The following is a 15,874-nucleotide window of genomic DNA, read 5'->3' as shown; positions in this document are numbered from 1 at the left end:
AATACAGTGAAGAAAATAAGTATTTGAACACCCTGCTATATTACAAGTTCTCCCACTTGGAAATCATCGAGGGGTCTGAAATTTTCATCATAGGTGCATGTGCACCGTGAGAAAGATAATCTAAAAAAAAATTCAGAAATCAAAATGTATGTTTTTTTTTGTTTTTTTAAGCACTTTGGCATAAAAGTAAACAGTGACAAAACCAAGGTCCTTAACCAATCACCACCTGGTCAAACCTTTGGAAAGTCTAATATCAACATCATTGGAATGCCCTGTAATAAAGATGAATAGTTCTCCAACGTGGGTGGCATTCTTTTAAAGTCACACTTGTACAAAGGACCTTGAAATCTGCATTAAAGCAGCATGGGTTGGCAATGAGTGCCTTGGCCATCACGTCTTAATCATGCACTATTCTTCCACACTAAATTCATGACATTTCTGCCTGTTGTTCTTTCTACCCTTGTCTACGCCTGTAAAACGTAAATCATGTACCGACTCGATATCAAGTGTCTTGAAAGCTTCCAACAGAGGAAACTAAGACATTCTGCACTCACTGGACGGATTGGCTTTAATACAACAAACTCCTTAAGTGTGCTATGCTGCCTAGCTTTGAAGCCACCATCTTGCAATTGTACAGACTTCATTGAACAGGATATATTGTATGGATGGACCCAACCAGAGTACCTGCACTCATACTCTATGGAACGCCAAAACTGTGCTACAAAGACCAGGAAAAATGCTCCTTGATGCAAACTAAACCTGAGATCTTGGGAACAACTTCTCAGTGAGAGGGCAGCTTGGAGAATAACCATTTTGGTTGGCACAGACTCCTTTGAGAGGGGTGGGAAACAGGATGAAAATAAATGTAAATGAAGACTTGAACAATTGAACCCACCACACACCCCATCCACTATAACTTGTGACCTCTGCCCATGACTATTACACCATAGGCTGGGCCTCCAAAGCTTCATTCACCATTGCCCTCACCAACAAATGCTAACATACTTAACTACCGTGATACCTCTGCGTACAAACTTGTACTCTTTTGTTACAAAATGCCATCCATCCATCCATCCATCCATCCATTATCCACCGCTTTTCCGGGTCAGGTCATGGGGGAAGTAGCTTCAGCAGAGATACCCAGACTTACATTTCCCCAGCCACTTCTTCCAGCTCTTCCGGAGGGATCCTGAGGCGTTCCCAAGCCAGCCGGGAGACATAGTCTCTCCAGCGTATCGTGGGTCATCCCCGGGGTCTCTTTCCGGTTGGACATGCCCAGAACACCTTACCAGGGAGGCGTCCAGGAGGCATCTGAATCAGATGCCCCAGCCACCTCATCTGGATCCTCTCAATGCGCAGGAGTAGCGGCTTGACACTGAGACCCTCCTGGATGACCGAGCTTATCACTCTATCTCTAAGGGAGAGCCCGGGCACACTGCGGAGGAAACTCATTTCGGCCGCTTGTATCCGGGATCTTGTTCTTTCGGCCATGACCCACCGCTCATACCCATAGGTGATGGTAGGAACGTAGATTGACTGGTAACTTCAGAGCTTTACCTTTTGACTTAACTCCCTCTTCATGACAACGGACCAATATAAAGTCCGCATCACTGCAGACGCTGCATTGATCCGTCTGGTGAAGCCAACAGAACCACATCATCTCAAAGAGCAGCGATGCGATGCTGAGGCCACCAAAGCTGTCACCCTCTACGCCTCGGCTGCGCCTAGAAATTCTGTCCATAAAAGTTATGAACAAAATCTGTGACAAAGGGCAGCCTTGGCGGAGTCCAACCCTCACCAGAAACGAGTCCGACTTATTGCCGGCAATGCGGACCAAACTCTGACACCGGCCGTACAGGGACCGAACAGCTCATATCAGGGGATTCGGTATTCCATGGGTTCAGGCCCGGCCACCAGGCGCTCGCCTTTGAGCCCCACCTCCAGGGTTACAAATATTTTTGGTGACGTGTGGGGTGGAGGGGTTGGGGGGGTGGGTCTCAAGTGGCTTGGAACAGATTAGGCTATTTTATGTGTAAAAAGCACGTCTACTTACGATATTCACATTACAAAACGACTTCCAGAACTAATTCATTTCAGAAGTAGCGGTACCATTTTACAAATGCTCATACATAATCTGGACCCAACAAGTCAAGTGAATTAGGCAGCGGATTTGTAGCGGGGCGGTGAAACTCCGTTCTTCCATCTCCCAGTTCATGCGTCCGATTAGACCCAGGAGCCTCGTCAATTGTGATACTGGCCAGCTTTGACCAGTCCAGGTGTAACTCTTCCATAGTTTGACGCACTTTGCCAAAAATATCCTCTGCCGTCGTAGTCCCTTTCACACTTTGGAGAGCTGCCAGCCCCTCATGCATCTCAAAGTTTGCGCTCACTCCACAAATAAAAATTAGCAGTTGCACTGTGTACTGCGCGTCTGTGCTCTCATCCAGTGCTAATGAAAAAAATTTAAATTCTTTCATCTTCTGCTGCAGCTAGGCATATACATTACCCACGATTTCTTCAATACGTCTAGTGATTGTACTCGCTGACAGGCTCACGGTATTAAAGACGTTTCTTCTCGGGATGGACTTCCTCCGCGACAGCATTCATGCATTTCTTGAGTGAAAGGTTTACCGCTACTTGCTATCAGTTGAGGAACTCCAAAACAAGCCCGAACAGATGTCCGGTTCAGCTGAGCGTGGCGTACAAATGTACATTGCTGAGCTAACATTCCACTTTTTAGCCTCGACAATTTGTCAAAATGCAGCCCTATGGGGGCACAAACCAGTGCAATCTGTAGGCCGGTCCCAAGCCCGGATAAATGCAGAGGGTTGCGTCAGGAAGGGCATCCGGCGTAAAAACTGTGCCAAACAAAAATGAGCGTTCATCTAAAGAATCCCATACCGGATCGGTCGTGGCCCGGGTTAACAACGCCCGCCCCCGGCACTGCTAACCTGCAGGGCGTCTACTCTGGGTCGAAGACAAAGAAGAGGGGGAAACCGGATCCATCGTCAGAAGAAAAAGAGGAATGCACTGAGCCTATAAGTGAGTGTAGGGACTTTGAATGTTGGGACTATGACAGGAAAAGCTCAGGAGTTGGTTGACATGATGATTAGGAGAAAGGTTGATATTCTGTGCATCCAAGAGAGCAGGTGGAAAGGTAGTAAGGCTAGAAGTTTTGGGGTTTAAATTATTCTACCACGGAGTAGATGGGAAGAGAAATGGAGTAGGGGTTATTTTAAAGAAAGAGCTGGCTAAGAATGTCTTGGAGGTGAAAAGAGTATCAGATCGAGTGATGAGACTAAAATTTGAAATTGAGGGTGTTATGTATAATGTGGTTAGCGGCTATGCCCCACAGGTAGGATGTGACCTAGAGTTGAAAGAGAAATTCTGGAACGAATAAATGAAGTAGTTCTGAGCATCCCAGACAGCGAGAGAGTTGTTATTGGTGCAGATTGTAATGGACATATTGGTAAAGGAAACAGGGGCGATGAAGAAGTGATGGGTAAATACGGCATCCAGGAAAGGAACTTTGAAGGGCAGATGGTGGTGGACTTTGCAAAAAGGATGGAGATGGCTGTAGTGAACACTTATTTCCAGAAGAGGGAGGAACATATAGTGACCTACAAGAGCGGAGGTAGAACCACGCAGGTAGATTATATTTTGTGCAAACGATGTAATCTGAAGGAGGTTACTGACTGTAAAGTAGTGGTAGGGGAGAGTGTAGCTCGACAGCATAGGATGGTAGTATGTAGGATGATTCTGGTGGTGGGTAGGAAGATTAAGAAGACAAAGGTAGAGCAGAGAACCATGTGGTGGAAGCTGAGAAAGGAAGAATGTTGTGCGGCCTTCCGTAAAGAGGTGAGACAGGCTCTCGATGGACAACCAAAGCTCCCGGAAGACTGGACGACGACAGCCAAGGTGATCAGAGAGACAGGCAGGAGAGTACTTGGTGTGTCATCTGGTAGGAAAGGGGAGAAGGAGACTTGGTGGTGGAACCCCAAAATACAGGGACTCATAGAAGGAAAGAGATTAGCGAAGAAGAAGTGGGATACTGAGAGGACTGAGGAGAGGCGAAGGGAGTACATCGAGATGTGACGTATGGCAAAGGTAGAGGTGGCAAAGGCTACACAAGAGGCAAATGAAGACATGTACACCAGGTTGGACACGAAAGAAGGAGAAAAGGATTTCTACAGGTTGGCCAGACAGAGAGATAGAGATGGGAAGGATGTGCAGCAGGTAAGGGTGATTTAGGATAGAGATGGAAATGTGTTGACTGGTGCCGGTAGTGTGCTAAATAGATGGAAAGAATACTTTGAGAAGTTGATGAATGAAGAAAATGAGAGAAGGAAGAGTTGAAGAGGCAAGAGTGAAGGACCAGGAAGTGCCAATGATTACTAAGGGGGAAGTCAGAAAGGCATTACAAAGGATGAAAAATGGGAAGGCAGTTGGTCCTGATGACATACCGGTAGAGGTATGGAAGCAATTTGGAGAGATGGCTGTGGAGTTTTTGACCAACTTATTCAACAGAATACTAGTGGGCGAAAAGATGCCTGAAGAATGGAGGAAAAGTGTTTTACTTCCCATTTTAAGAACAAAGGGGATGATCAGAGCTGTGGGAGTTATAGAGGAATAAAGTTGATGAGCCACACAATGAAGTTATGGGAAAGAGTAGTGGAGGCTAGACTCAGGACAGAAGTAAGTATCTGCAAGCAACAGTATGGTTTCATGCCTAGAAATAGTACCACAGATCCATTATTTGCCTTGAGGATGCTAGTGGAAAAGTACAGAGAAGGTCAGAAGGAGCTACATTGTGTCTTTGTGGATCTAGAGAAACCCTAGACAGAGTACCAAGAGAGGAACTGTGGTACTGCATGCGTAAGTCTGGTGTGGCAGAGAAGTATGTTAAAATAGTACAGGACATGTATGATGGCAGCAGAACAATGGTGAGGTGTGCCTTAGGTGTGACAGAGGAATTTAAGGTCGAGGTGGGACTGCATCAGGGATCAGCTCTGAGCCCCTTCCTGTTTGCGGTGGAAATGGATAGGCTGACAGATGAGGTGAGACTGGAATCCCCTTGGACCATGATGTTTGCAGATGATATTGTGATATGCAGTGAAAGCAGGGAGCATGCAGAGGAACAATTAGAAAGATGGAGACATGCACTGGAAAGGAGAGAAATGAAGATTAGCCAAAGTAAAACAGAATATACGTGCGTGAATGAGAAAAGTGAAGGGGGAAGAGTGAGGCTACAGGGAGAAGAGATAGCGAGGGTGGACGACTTCAAATATTTAGGGTCAACAATCCAGAGCAATGGTGAGTGTGGTAAGGAAGTGAAGAAACGGGTCCAAGCAGGTTGGAACAGCTGGCGAAAGGTGTCTGGTGTGTTATGTGACAGAAGAGTCTCTGCTAGGATGAAGGGCAAAGTTTACAAAACAGTGGTGAGGCCGGCCATGATGTACGGATTAGAGACAGTGGCACTGAAGAAACAACAGGAAGCAGAACTGGAGGTGGCAGAAATGAAGATGTTGAGGTTCTCGCTCGGAGTGACCAGGTTGGATAGGATTAGAAATGAGCTCATTAGAGGGATAGCCAAAGTTGGATGTTTTGCTGACAAGGTTCAAGAGAGCAGACTTCGATGGTTTGGACATGTTCAGAGGCGAGAGAGTGAGTATATTGGTGGTAGGGTGCTGAGGATGGAGCTGCCAGGCAAAAGAGCGAGAGGAAGACCAAAGAGAAGGTTTATGGATGTGGTGAGGGAAGACATGAGGGCAGTTGGGGTTAGAGAGGAAGATGCATGAGATAGGCTAAGATGGCAAAAGATGACACGCTGTGGCGACCCCTAACGGGACAAGCCGAAAGGAAAATAAGAAAAGAAGAAGCCTTGACAATTTGCCCGCATTTGGTCTTGCAAGCTATCGTACTTGTCTTGTTGACGGGATTCGTAGTGTTTACTCAGATTCTATTGTTTGAATACCACCAACGCCTCTTGACAGATGAGACAGCCTTTTCTTTTCATTGAACAAATAATCGTTTGTTCTCTTTGGGTTAAATACCGTGCATTCTGAATCAGATTTTCTCTTACCTAACCTTTTCGCCATGATTCCTCTCCGTTTGCGGGTTTAGGATTTTTTTCTGGGGGGTTGCCAGATAAGCCGATAAGGCCAACCTGTGCCCTTATCTGAAATGAGACCTCAGACGGGTGGAACAAGTGTGTCGTATATGTGTTTATGAAATAGTTACCAACTGTTAATAATGAAAATAGTTCAGAAATAAGGAACATTGTATTGCAAAAGCCCAACTTTATTATCAAATACAAATACACATAAATGAAAAATAAAAATACTGTCTGGTATTGTTCAGAGGCCCAGACCAAACGTGGGGGTGGGCCGGATCTGCCCCGCAGGCCGGGGTTTGGGGACCACTGCAACAAACCTTTGCATTCTAGCTCTAGCTTTATTTTTTTAGTCATTGTCTGTCTGAAATATGAATGTCCTCCTCAGTCCATATTTTACCGGGTTTCACATGATCATAAAAATGTCTTTCTAACATATTATTACAACGTGACTGCAATACTGCCCATATTTTTCAGTATATAAATGTAACCTTCCAAGTCAAAAAATGAAACCGGCTTACTGGATGATGTTTTGTTTGGTTTTGGTTTCGTTTGAATAGGTACCTGGTTTCTCTGAGTACAATCAAGCCCATGTGTGACCTTCTCACCGTCATGGACTCTAAGATCGTGCAGGTCTCTCTGAATGGTCTGGAAAACATCCTCCGACTGGGAGAACAGGAGGCCAAAAAGAATGGAACAGGCATCAATCCTTACTGTGCACTTATCGAGGAGGCTTACGGTACAGCTCTGCATCATAGCCCACAGCTTGCACAGTAGGATATGGCTGACCATACAAATAATAATGAGAAATTCCTAAAACACTCACGAGACACTTTATTTGGTTTAGTTTGGCTTCAGTAAGAACTACATAAAATTTTTTTACTTTATGAACATAATGCTCAATTTTATCCCTAACTGAATTAAATTAAACACACCAACAAATCAAATGACTTTTGTGCTTGCAATGCTTCATTCTGAGATTGGTTTATGATAGTATAGTTGCACGAAGAGGTTAGGGTTACCTAACCCTTTTACATTACAGAATAACAAAGTGCCCACTAAAATTAGAAACAAAGTGTGAGAGTGCTGCATGATTTTAGATTGAGACAATGTACCACACAAGCTACATTCTGAATTCTTCCACATAAGAAAGAAGCACAAATTATGTGTAATTGCTGTAGTGGACAAGGATTTGTTACAACCTATTCGGGAACTAGTCTTTGACAAAACAATTCTTATAGAAAATACCACATTAGCACATCATGACATTTCAAAAAAATTTTTACGATTGTCCTGATTTTTCAACTTACAAATGATGTGTAATGAAGTCGCTAACACAGCAACATGATCATTTACTGCTGTACCTTTTAATTTGACTGTCCTAAATTTATGATTCAGAAGTCATTTTTCATACGAGGGTTATAATAACTGTACTGACTTTTCTACTGTGTTTGCATAGGTTAGTGATAGTCATTGGCCCATTCCGAATTGTGTACAAATTCCAGTTACAATGAAAAACATACCAATTAACGCTTAACGAGAATTTTCACAAGATTAATGAAATAGAAAGGAGGACATGAGGACAGTGGGTGTTAAAGAAGAAGATGCACGAGATAGGCTTAGATGGAAAAAGATGACACAGTGGCGACCCCTAACGGGACAAGCCGAAAGGAAAAGAAGAAGATATGAAGGGTGCAGAGACACATTGAGTAGTTCAAAAAATTTATGCATTCTCGGACTTTTAACAGTTTTGCACCACCACTTGCCTCTATTTCCCAGTGACACCGGTAATCCCGTCCAAGCGAAAAGTCGTTGCAAACCCATCTTTGTACAATTGTGTATATTTATTTTTGGGTAGTAGACATTTGTCCCTGAAATTGTATTGAATTCGAGCAAGTGCTCGCTGCATCCATTTATTTCAGAGTGGCTGAGCATTGGGGAGCATTAGTGACAAAACTGGTATGTAGGAAAAAGAGTTCATTTTTTTTCATCTGAGATCACTATGGAAAGAATTTATTCCTATTAGGCACAACAAGCTGTACTTCAGGGGTGGCCAAACTTTTTTGCCCCAAGATTTACTTTGCAAGCAGCCAACAACCTCCGTCGATCTACCTTTGGAGGTAAGGGGGCAAGCAAGATTGCGCCTTTATGTGCACATGCTCAGTGACACGTCACAAAAGGCCAGGATTGGTCAAACTGACTGTCAGTCAATCGGCGTGTGCGATCGAAGTATTGGCCACACTTGAATCAATCAACGAGATAGATGATGGGCTGATGGATTTTTTTTTTAAGCACTCTATCGACCAAAACCGCTTCGCGATCGACGCATTGAGCACCCCTTTTTTAATGTAACAAAATGTGGAGCAAGTGGAGTGCCGTGAATACTTTCTAGTTGCAATGTGTATTCAAGTATTACAATGTGATCTATCTGACAATTTGTAGTGTCTACTGACTATCAACCAGTCTATGATTGTGATTTAATTCTTTCTTCTCTATACTTGCATATCAGGCTTGGACAAAATCGAATTCCTGCAGAGTCACGAGAACCAAGATATCTACCAGAAGGCCTTTGACCTGATCGAGCACTACTTCGGTGTGGATGAGGAAGATGCCAGTCTGGCACCACAAGTAGACCAGGGACAGGGCCAGTTCATCTTTCAACAGCAAGAAGGACCCATGGAGGGTTTCCACCTTTAGCATCACCTCGTCTTTACTTTTCCTGATGTCAAGGATCTTGTTATCCAATAACCTGGGTTCTGACCTAATCTCTCCTGGGCCAGCTCCCCCAAGACCATCCACATCCTCTCGGCCTTCAAAACATCAGACATCTCTGAAACGACTTGGAGATATGCGAATATTGAGGTAAATGGGCCCATTCGTGCTTCCTGGGAGGAGTGAGCCTGTAGTAGGCAGCCATACCTGCAGTCAGGGGGGAAAAAACAACTTATTTTGGTATAATTCATCTTATTTTTGGTTTCCTTTGATATTTCCTATTATGAAAGCTGTCCATGCTACTAATGTCATAATTAGAAACCGTGCTCTTAATTCACATTCATATCCCATTGAAATGTGAAATGACATCTTTGGTCCTCAGAGGGGAAGGAAGATAAAATCCCTCAATAATGAGGTAGGATCTTATTCTGTTCTGATCTAAGTTTGGAAGGAGTGACTGTCAGAAGAAGCAGGTACTGGATGCAAGCTTAATACAACTGTGTCCTCAGAGATCCGCTTCCTCTTGATGCCCAACTTGGTGGGTTCCTTTATTTATTTGTCTTGTGTGACAGCCGAGTCGCCCATTTTATTCCAGTTAATAGATCAAGCTGATTTTGCTCTTTTATAGTTTTTTTTCTTTCCATTCATAGGCAGGTTTCCTGCCTGTGAAATGATGCATCCTGAGCAAAGATCTCATTCAAGAATTGTAGCCTGAACTAGCAACATAATTGGTGTGAAATGAGTCAGCAGATTTGATTTATTTGGAGGGATTTGTATATGATATATATGTGTAAGAGTGTAAAAACTATTTAGATGTCAGTCTAATGATATGTATGAGGTTGTAGTGTTTACATTCATGAGAGCTTCTTGACACCTCCATATTAGAGGAAGTTCATCAACTCTGAACTTGTTTCCTTATTTTTTTCACTTCATACTGAGACTTGGTGGATAAAGTTACATAATAGAAGCAGTGTTATTTTTTTTTCTTTTTCTTGATTCTATCCCTCTCAACCATACATTGCCCGTTTTCCCTGCTCATAAATGCACAATTGATTACTGCAATGTTAATTGGTGGATAAGATATGATCTATATTTACATAAAAATATTTGTAATTGCTGAACTTATTTCATCTAGCACATTCAACAGTGTATAGTTTTCTAATATTCCTAGCTTGTATGCTCGTATATAATTCTTTATGTTTTATTAGTACATTTCTTGTTTGAGAATTAATTTGCTGTGTTGTGACGCTCAGTAGAAATCTTGTTTGACATCCAATAGTTTGTGTACAGGTGAAACATATCATGCAGCCAGACTTTGAGGCTTTAATTTGACTGTTGAGTCACAAGACACCTGGAAGTGAAGTTATATTTTCCTGCTGGCAATGCCTGTGTCTGGGATGTACACTTAATCTGGCAAGAACTAATAAATTGACCTGCCCTTAGATACAGACTTCACCCATGTTCCTTTTTGTTACAAGAGGCGTTAAAATGTTTTATTAGGTATTATTTACTCTTAAAGCTAACTAAACCCATTCAGAAATGTACTACAACCGATTCCCAGCCAGAGCCATGGACTGAGATCTGTCCATGGAACATTTTGTACGTGGCCAGACAAAAAAACTTGATGAGTTTTGATTTGAAATTACAGCTCTGGAAAAACGTTAACAGCACTGCAAAATTATTAAGATTTCATTAATCATGGGTGTAAGTTTGTGTAAAATGAAAAAAAAATCTCGACTCTACTCACAATATAACTCCTAATTTCCAGATGCTATACTTTCATTTAGAGCATTTATTTAGAGGAAAAAAAAAATTTTTAGTCTCAATATTTTTCCAGAGCTGTAATTGCATTCACGTGAGCATATCAAGCTGGTAGTCATCCAGCTGGAAGAAAGTAAGCTCACAAACTAGCAAAAACTTGTACCCCAAAAAAGTGTTGAGTGGGAAAAGCCAAATGATGTAACTGACGAGGCTATAAAAAATCCGAGAAAAATATGGACTGAAAAGACTGGCACCAGTCCTAATTTATCATCAAGCATGGTCAGCCTATGTGTAGCAAAAGGCTTGAAAATGAGGAAATGATTCATTTTAAATTGCTTAAAAAATGTTTTGAATACCTTAGTTTCATTTTCCAATATGTTTTTGTGATGCAGGATGTTCTGCGGTGACTGCAACCAAAATGGTGTGTCATTGTTTCCCATTACCCCAAAATGGTACCGACTTACTGAAAAGGATCAGGCACACGGCTCCCACTAATTGCAGCCGCGATATCAGAGCAAAGTAAATGTATTTATGTAGCGAATTTCATTCACAAGGTAACTCAATGTGCTTTACATGAATAAAAGGATTCAAACACAAAATAATGTAAAAGTGAAAAACTAAAAATGACAGATATATTGAAAAATTTCAAATATAAACAATTAAAAACAGCATACAGTTCAAGATGTATCATTAAAAGTGGAAATACTGAATACTAAAATACTGAAAAAAGGCTTTCAACCAGGAATTAAAAACATTCACACTTCACACATCACCTCTTTTGGCAACTTCTTCCATTTGTGTGCAACATAATAGCTCAATGCTGCCTCACAATGTGCGCTTTGGACTCCTCTACACTATTTGACCTGAGTCTGTCGATCGATATTAGTGCAACAATGAGTTGTATTTCATATTGTTTGTTTTTATGCTGGTCTGTCAAAATACTGTTTTGGATGAAACTGGTTAGTGCTACAGAAAAGGTTATTCTCAAACCAGAAATGTTGTAAAGCTCCACCCCATATTTGCCAACTTCAATATACACTGTGTTCCCAAAAGTATTCTCAATTTTGTACATTTCCTTGCTTGTTGAACACAATCGTTATTGCGCCATCCAGATGTCAATCATTCAGATGTTTTTTTTTCTTTTTCTTTTTTTTTTGCAAAAGTAAGATGAAACTTAAGGTTCGTTTTGGTCAACAGTTGTTTTCACCTTGGAATTATGGCATTTATGCCACGTTTTCTAGTCTCTTCCTTATTGTGTCAAGAACATTGACCTTGACTGAGGTTCTTCAGAATTTATCCTGAGTTCTTTTGTGGTCTCCTGGATCAGTAATTTCTGTTGTCTTGGGGAAATCTTTGTACGCAGGCCACTCCTGGAAAGATTCACCACCAGGGGGCTAATACTTTTCCCCCGCACTCTCGTATATCTATCTTGTTTAATATGATGTTGGCCAACTCTTGGGAAATTTAGCAGTCAACTCTTATGCGAAGGGTTTCAATGAGGTTTAGGAGTGACTTTATGGACATTTTACCTATTCTTCCAGGAATTTTGTAAAGCATTTGTCAGGTCACACATTGATGTTGGACAAGAAAGCCTGACTCACTGTCCCCTCAAAATCAACCCATATGTGTTCTATCGGGTTGAGGGCAGGACTTGGTGTATGCCAATCAAAGTCAAACTTACCAAATTCTCGCTTTCATGTCTTAATGGAGCTTGCTTTGTCCACCTGTGCACAGACATGTTGGAACAGGAAACGGTAAACCCCAAACTGTTTAGACTGTGCAAAATTTCTTGGTATGCTGAAGCATTCAGAGTTCCTTTCACTAGAATTCAGGAGCTAATATTTTAGACATTTCCAACTTTGTAGGAACAGTTTGGAGGTGGCCCCTAACTCTTAGAGCATGCATCAGTGCACAAAGAAAAACATGGAAAGACATGGATGAGTTTGATGTGGATCAATCTTTGCCTCAACCCTATTGAACACTTGGATGAATTAGAGCTGAGACTGAGAGGCAAGCCTTCTCATCCAACATCAGTGTAAAACCTAACAAAATCCTTTGAGAAAAGTGGGCGTTTTTTTTTTTTTTTTTTTTTTTTTTTTTAAAAAACCTTTCCTGTTCAATTGCATGGCCATGCAGAATGAGGGATCTGTATGCTTTTGTGCTGGAATAGTTTTGCGGTGCAACAGGTGAGTTTAAGGCCGTCCACCCGAATCACCCCATGGGGATCCTGGTGCTTGGCGTCCGGGTCGTCCTCCTGACCTGGTGCCCTCCTCCGGACACCCTTCCACCCGCCCCTGGATTTGTTAATTCTTGTCTCTGTGTTTCCTTCTTTTAGGCACATCTGGGAGCCGTACCTTAGGGGGGGGGGGTACTGTCATGATCCTGCCCGTCCAGCCCTGGCTGTGCGGGTGCCTGTGCGGTCGCACTGATTGGGAGGCGCACACTTGCGCCTCATGCTGGCTGACTGGCCCCAGTGTATATAGGACCATGGGGACGACTGGTCCGGCGCCAGATCGTTGCAACTCATGCCCCGTTCCAGCACTCCCGTACCCCTGATCGTCAACCCGTGTGTACCGACCTCCGCCTATTCTCCAACCGACCCGTAAGCCTGACTCCTTTGATACTCCTGCCTGGTTTGATCGATCTCCCATGTACTGACTCCTGCCTGCCCGCTGAGCTGCTCTCTACGCCCGACGTCCTGACTACCACTGCTGCACCTGACTGCCTGCCCCATCCCCGACCATGGAACAATCAACGTTTTTCCAGAATTACCTCTGCGTCTCCCGACTCCTACATTTGGGTCCTACCTCCGTTTTGATGGGTCGTGACAGAGGGTGCCAATGAAAGCTACAAAGACAGCATCTGATAATTTCATCTCACTCATAACACTGGTCCCATGCTGTCAGCCTTGCTACAGATAATGCATCCTCAGTGATTGCAAAAAAAAAAGTTAAGAGAGAAAGTGCAAACTACAAATGGAGGATGTGATTTTTGGACTGTTTGCTGTATTTTGCACCAGGAGGCTTTGTGTTGCAAGTTGTTAAATGTCTTCACTCATTGTGTCCTTAACCCCAAACAAAATGTTATCTGTACTGTGCATCTTTTATGTTCCAGTTCCAATTTTGTTTGTTTGGTGTGGAAAGGAAAACAGAGCGTGAGCATGATCGTTTTTTTCCCATCTGAAAATAAATATGGTGGGATAAGGCTAAATACAAGAAATTACACAAGTTTTATTAGTAAGCTTCCACCGCAAGACACTGTATTCAATGGGTTATGGGCCCATGAACAGCAGTCTAGGGCAAGGTAACAGAAGAAGAGAATGTGAAATTAACACAGCAAATTATCTTCAATGGAACAGAAGATATGTATGATCTGTGTGAGACACAATTCCTTAGCCGTTTCCATATTCTGAAGCTAATGGACACAAACTGTTATCACAGTTGGTTAATGCACTCGATGAGAAAAACCTATTTCTGATCAGACATGAAGCTTCAGAAGATGAGGGGAACTCGTCGTATTGACAGTGTGATGAAGACTAGCTTTATCCAAAACTGACAAGATACCAAAAAACAAGAAGGATGGAGAAGCCAACATATCACGTTACTGGTGTGGACAAAAAGAACATATCCGAAACAAGTGCAACCAAAAGGTCTGGTGCGGTCACTGCAGAAGCAACACACACGCTGAATCCCTATGCAGAGAAAGGGGAAAAGAAGATGGAGTCAGAGAAATTGTTGACAATAAAGAGGGAGACATTGATAATGAGGATCGGTGCTTTTTGGCCAAGGGACTCATGGTGGATGCTGGAGCAACATCTCACATTGTGAATGATATCAAGTTCAAGAGCTTCGACAACTCATTCCAGCTCGATAATCATTCAATTGAGCTGGTGGGTGGGACAAAGTGCCAACATAGAGCACAGCTCAGAGATTGTTTATGCCAACATACCCACATGATAGCTTCTCAGTGGCAAGAGGGACAAATGGAGGAGCTACAGTCTTTCTTCAAGACGAGGGGCAGCTAGATGATCACCAAAAGTAACCACAGATTTCCATGAAATTGGTTACCTATTCTACTTGCCAACTGTTAGGTCCAAAGCACGGACTTCTCGCTCAATGTGGACTCAGAGGCTCCGGCACCAGGATAAAATGATGAGACAGAGGCAGAGTTGTTTTTTACCAAACTGCAGTTTAGGGAGAGTTCGGGGAGAGAAGAACATATTCTTCACGCCCGCACGTAAGACTCTCTTCGAGCTTTTCCAAAACCACACATTTTATTGAGCTTCATACATAGGGTGGGGGAGAGCAGGTTTCACAAGACAAGTAAAGTTGTTTTGCAGAGACAGTTAATCTTCTCAAGGCTGGGTGTCCTCTGATTAGACACAGTTCTTCCTGTTACAAAAACCCACAAGAATGCAGCTATCATAAATTTGCAGTCACTTTGAGCTCTTAAGCTTACAAGAATGCAGCTATCATAAATTTGCAGTCACTTTGAGCTCTTAAACTTCCCATAGACAAACAGTACACACACGCATCTTTGCACAGTAACAAAGTTATTAAAAGAGATTTATGACACATGAGGTGATACATTTCACAGGCCTCTGTGAAATGTGTAAGCTTATCTTACACCAACTATTGAGAAAAATGACAGCAGTGACAAGTGTAATGTGTGCCATGACATGCAAACTTGGCATGAAATCCTAGGTAATTGCAATTATGAGGATGTATGAATATTACAGAGTTTGAAAAATGGTATGGAGATGAAAGACAGTGCAGCCATGCCTGCACAACTATATGAAATATACACAAAAGGGAAATTCGCACAAACAAGGAATAGGGAGCCAGACAGAATAGCCACAGCGCCACAATTGGTTCACACTGACTTCGCAGGTCCTATGAGAACCCTGAGCTTGGAGGGGCACAAATATGCTATGGATTTCACCAAGGGCTATACTGCTGTAGTCACTGTATACTTACTAAAATTAAAAAGTGATGCAATACATGCATACAGAAAGAGTCTTTGCAGACTCAGCACCTTATGGGGAATTAAAATGGCTCTGCTCAGATAATGGGAGCAAATACACTCACAGAGAATTCAAAGCGCTGTTTGCTAAAAATGGAATTAGGCAGGAGACTTAACCACGTTATTCGTCCCATCAAAATGGGACAGCCGAGAGCAGGTAGCGAGTATTTTACGAGGTGGTTAGATGTATGTTATTGATACCAAATTGTCAGACAGACTTTGGAATTATGCTATAAAAACAGCAGCCTAAATAAGTAATTGCAAGAA

General features: G+C 42.6%; 1 protein-coding gene across 4 annotated transcripts in view; it reads left to right on the top strand.

The window, feature by feature from the left end:
* kpna5 (karyopherin alpha 5 (importin alpha 6)) overlaps positions 1 to 15,129 on the top strand; it is a 64,691-nt gene extending 49,562 nt beyond the window's left edge. For 2 of the 4 annotated variants that reach the window (XM_061819119.1, XM_061819120.1), the window contains exons 13-14: positions 6,673 to 6,851; positions 8,622 to 10,266. In XM_061819119.1, the coding sequence (XP_061675103.1) occupies positions 6,673 to 6,851; positions 8,622 to 8,809 (367 nt within the window). In that variant the 3' untranslated portion in view covers positions 8,810 to 10,266. Of the gene's footprint in view, positions 1 to 6,672; positions 6,852 to 8,621; positions 10,267 to 12,920 lie in introns of those variants that run through there. The other 2 variants (XR_009794900.1, XM_061819121.1) reach the window with 2 other exon arrangements.
* The last annotated feature ends 745 nt before the right edge of the window (positions 15,130 to 15,874 follow it).

This window comes from Syngnathoides biaculeatus, chromosome 5 (assembly GCF_019802595.1).
Source record: "Syngnathoides biaculeatus isolate LvHL_M chromosome 5, ASM1980259v1, whole genome shotgun sequence".
Taxonomy (NCBI): Eukaryota; Metazoa; Chordata; class Actinopteri; order Syngnathiformes; family Syngnathidae; genus Syngnathoides; species Syngnathoides biaculeatus.
The sequence above is the reverse complement of the archived record's forward strand: the minus strand, read 5'-3'. Positions and strand labels throughout refer to the sequence as shown.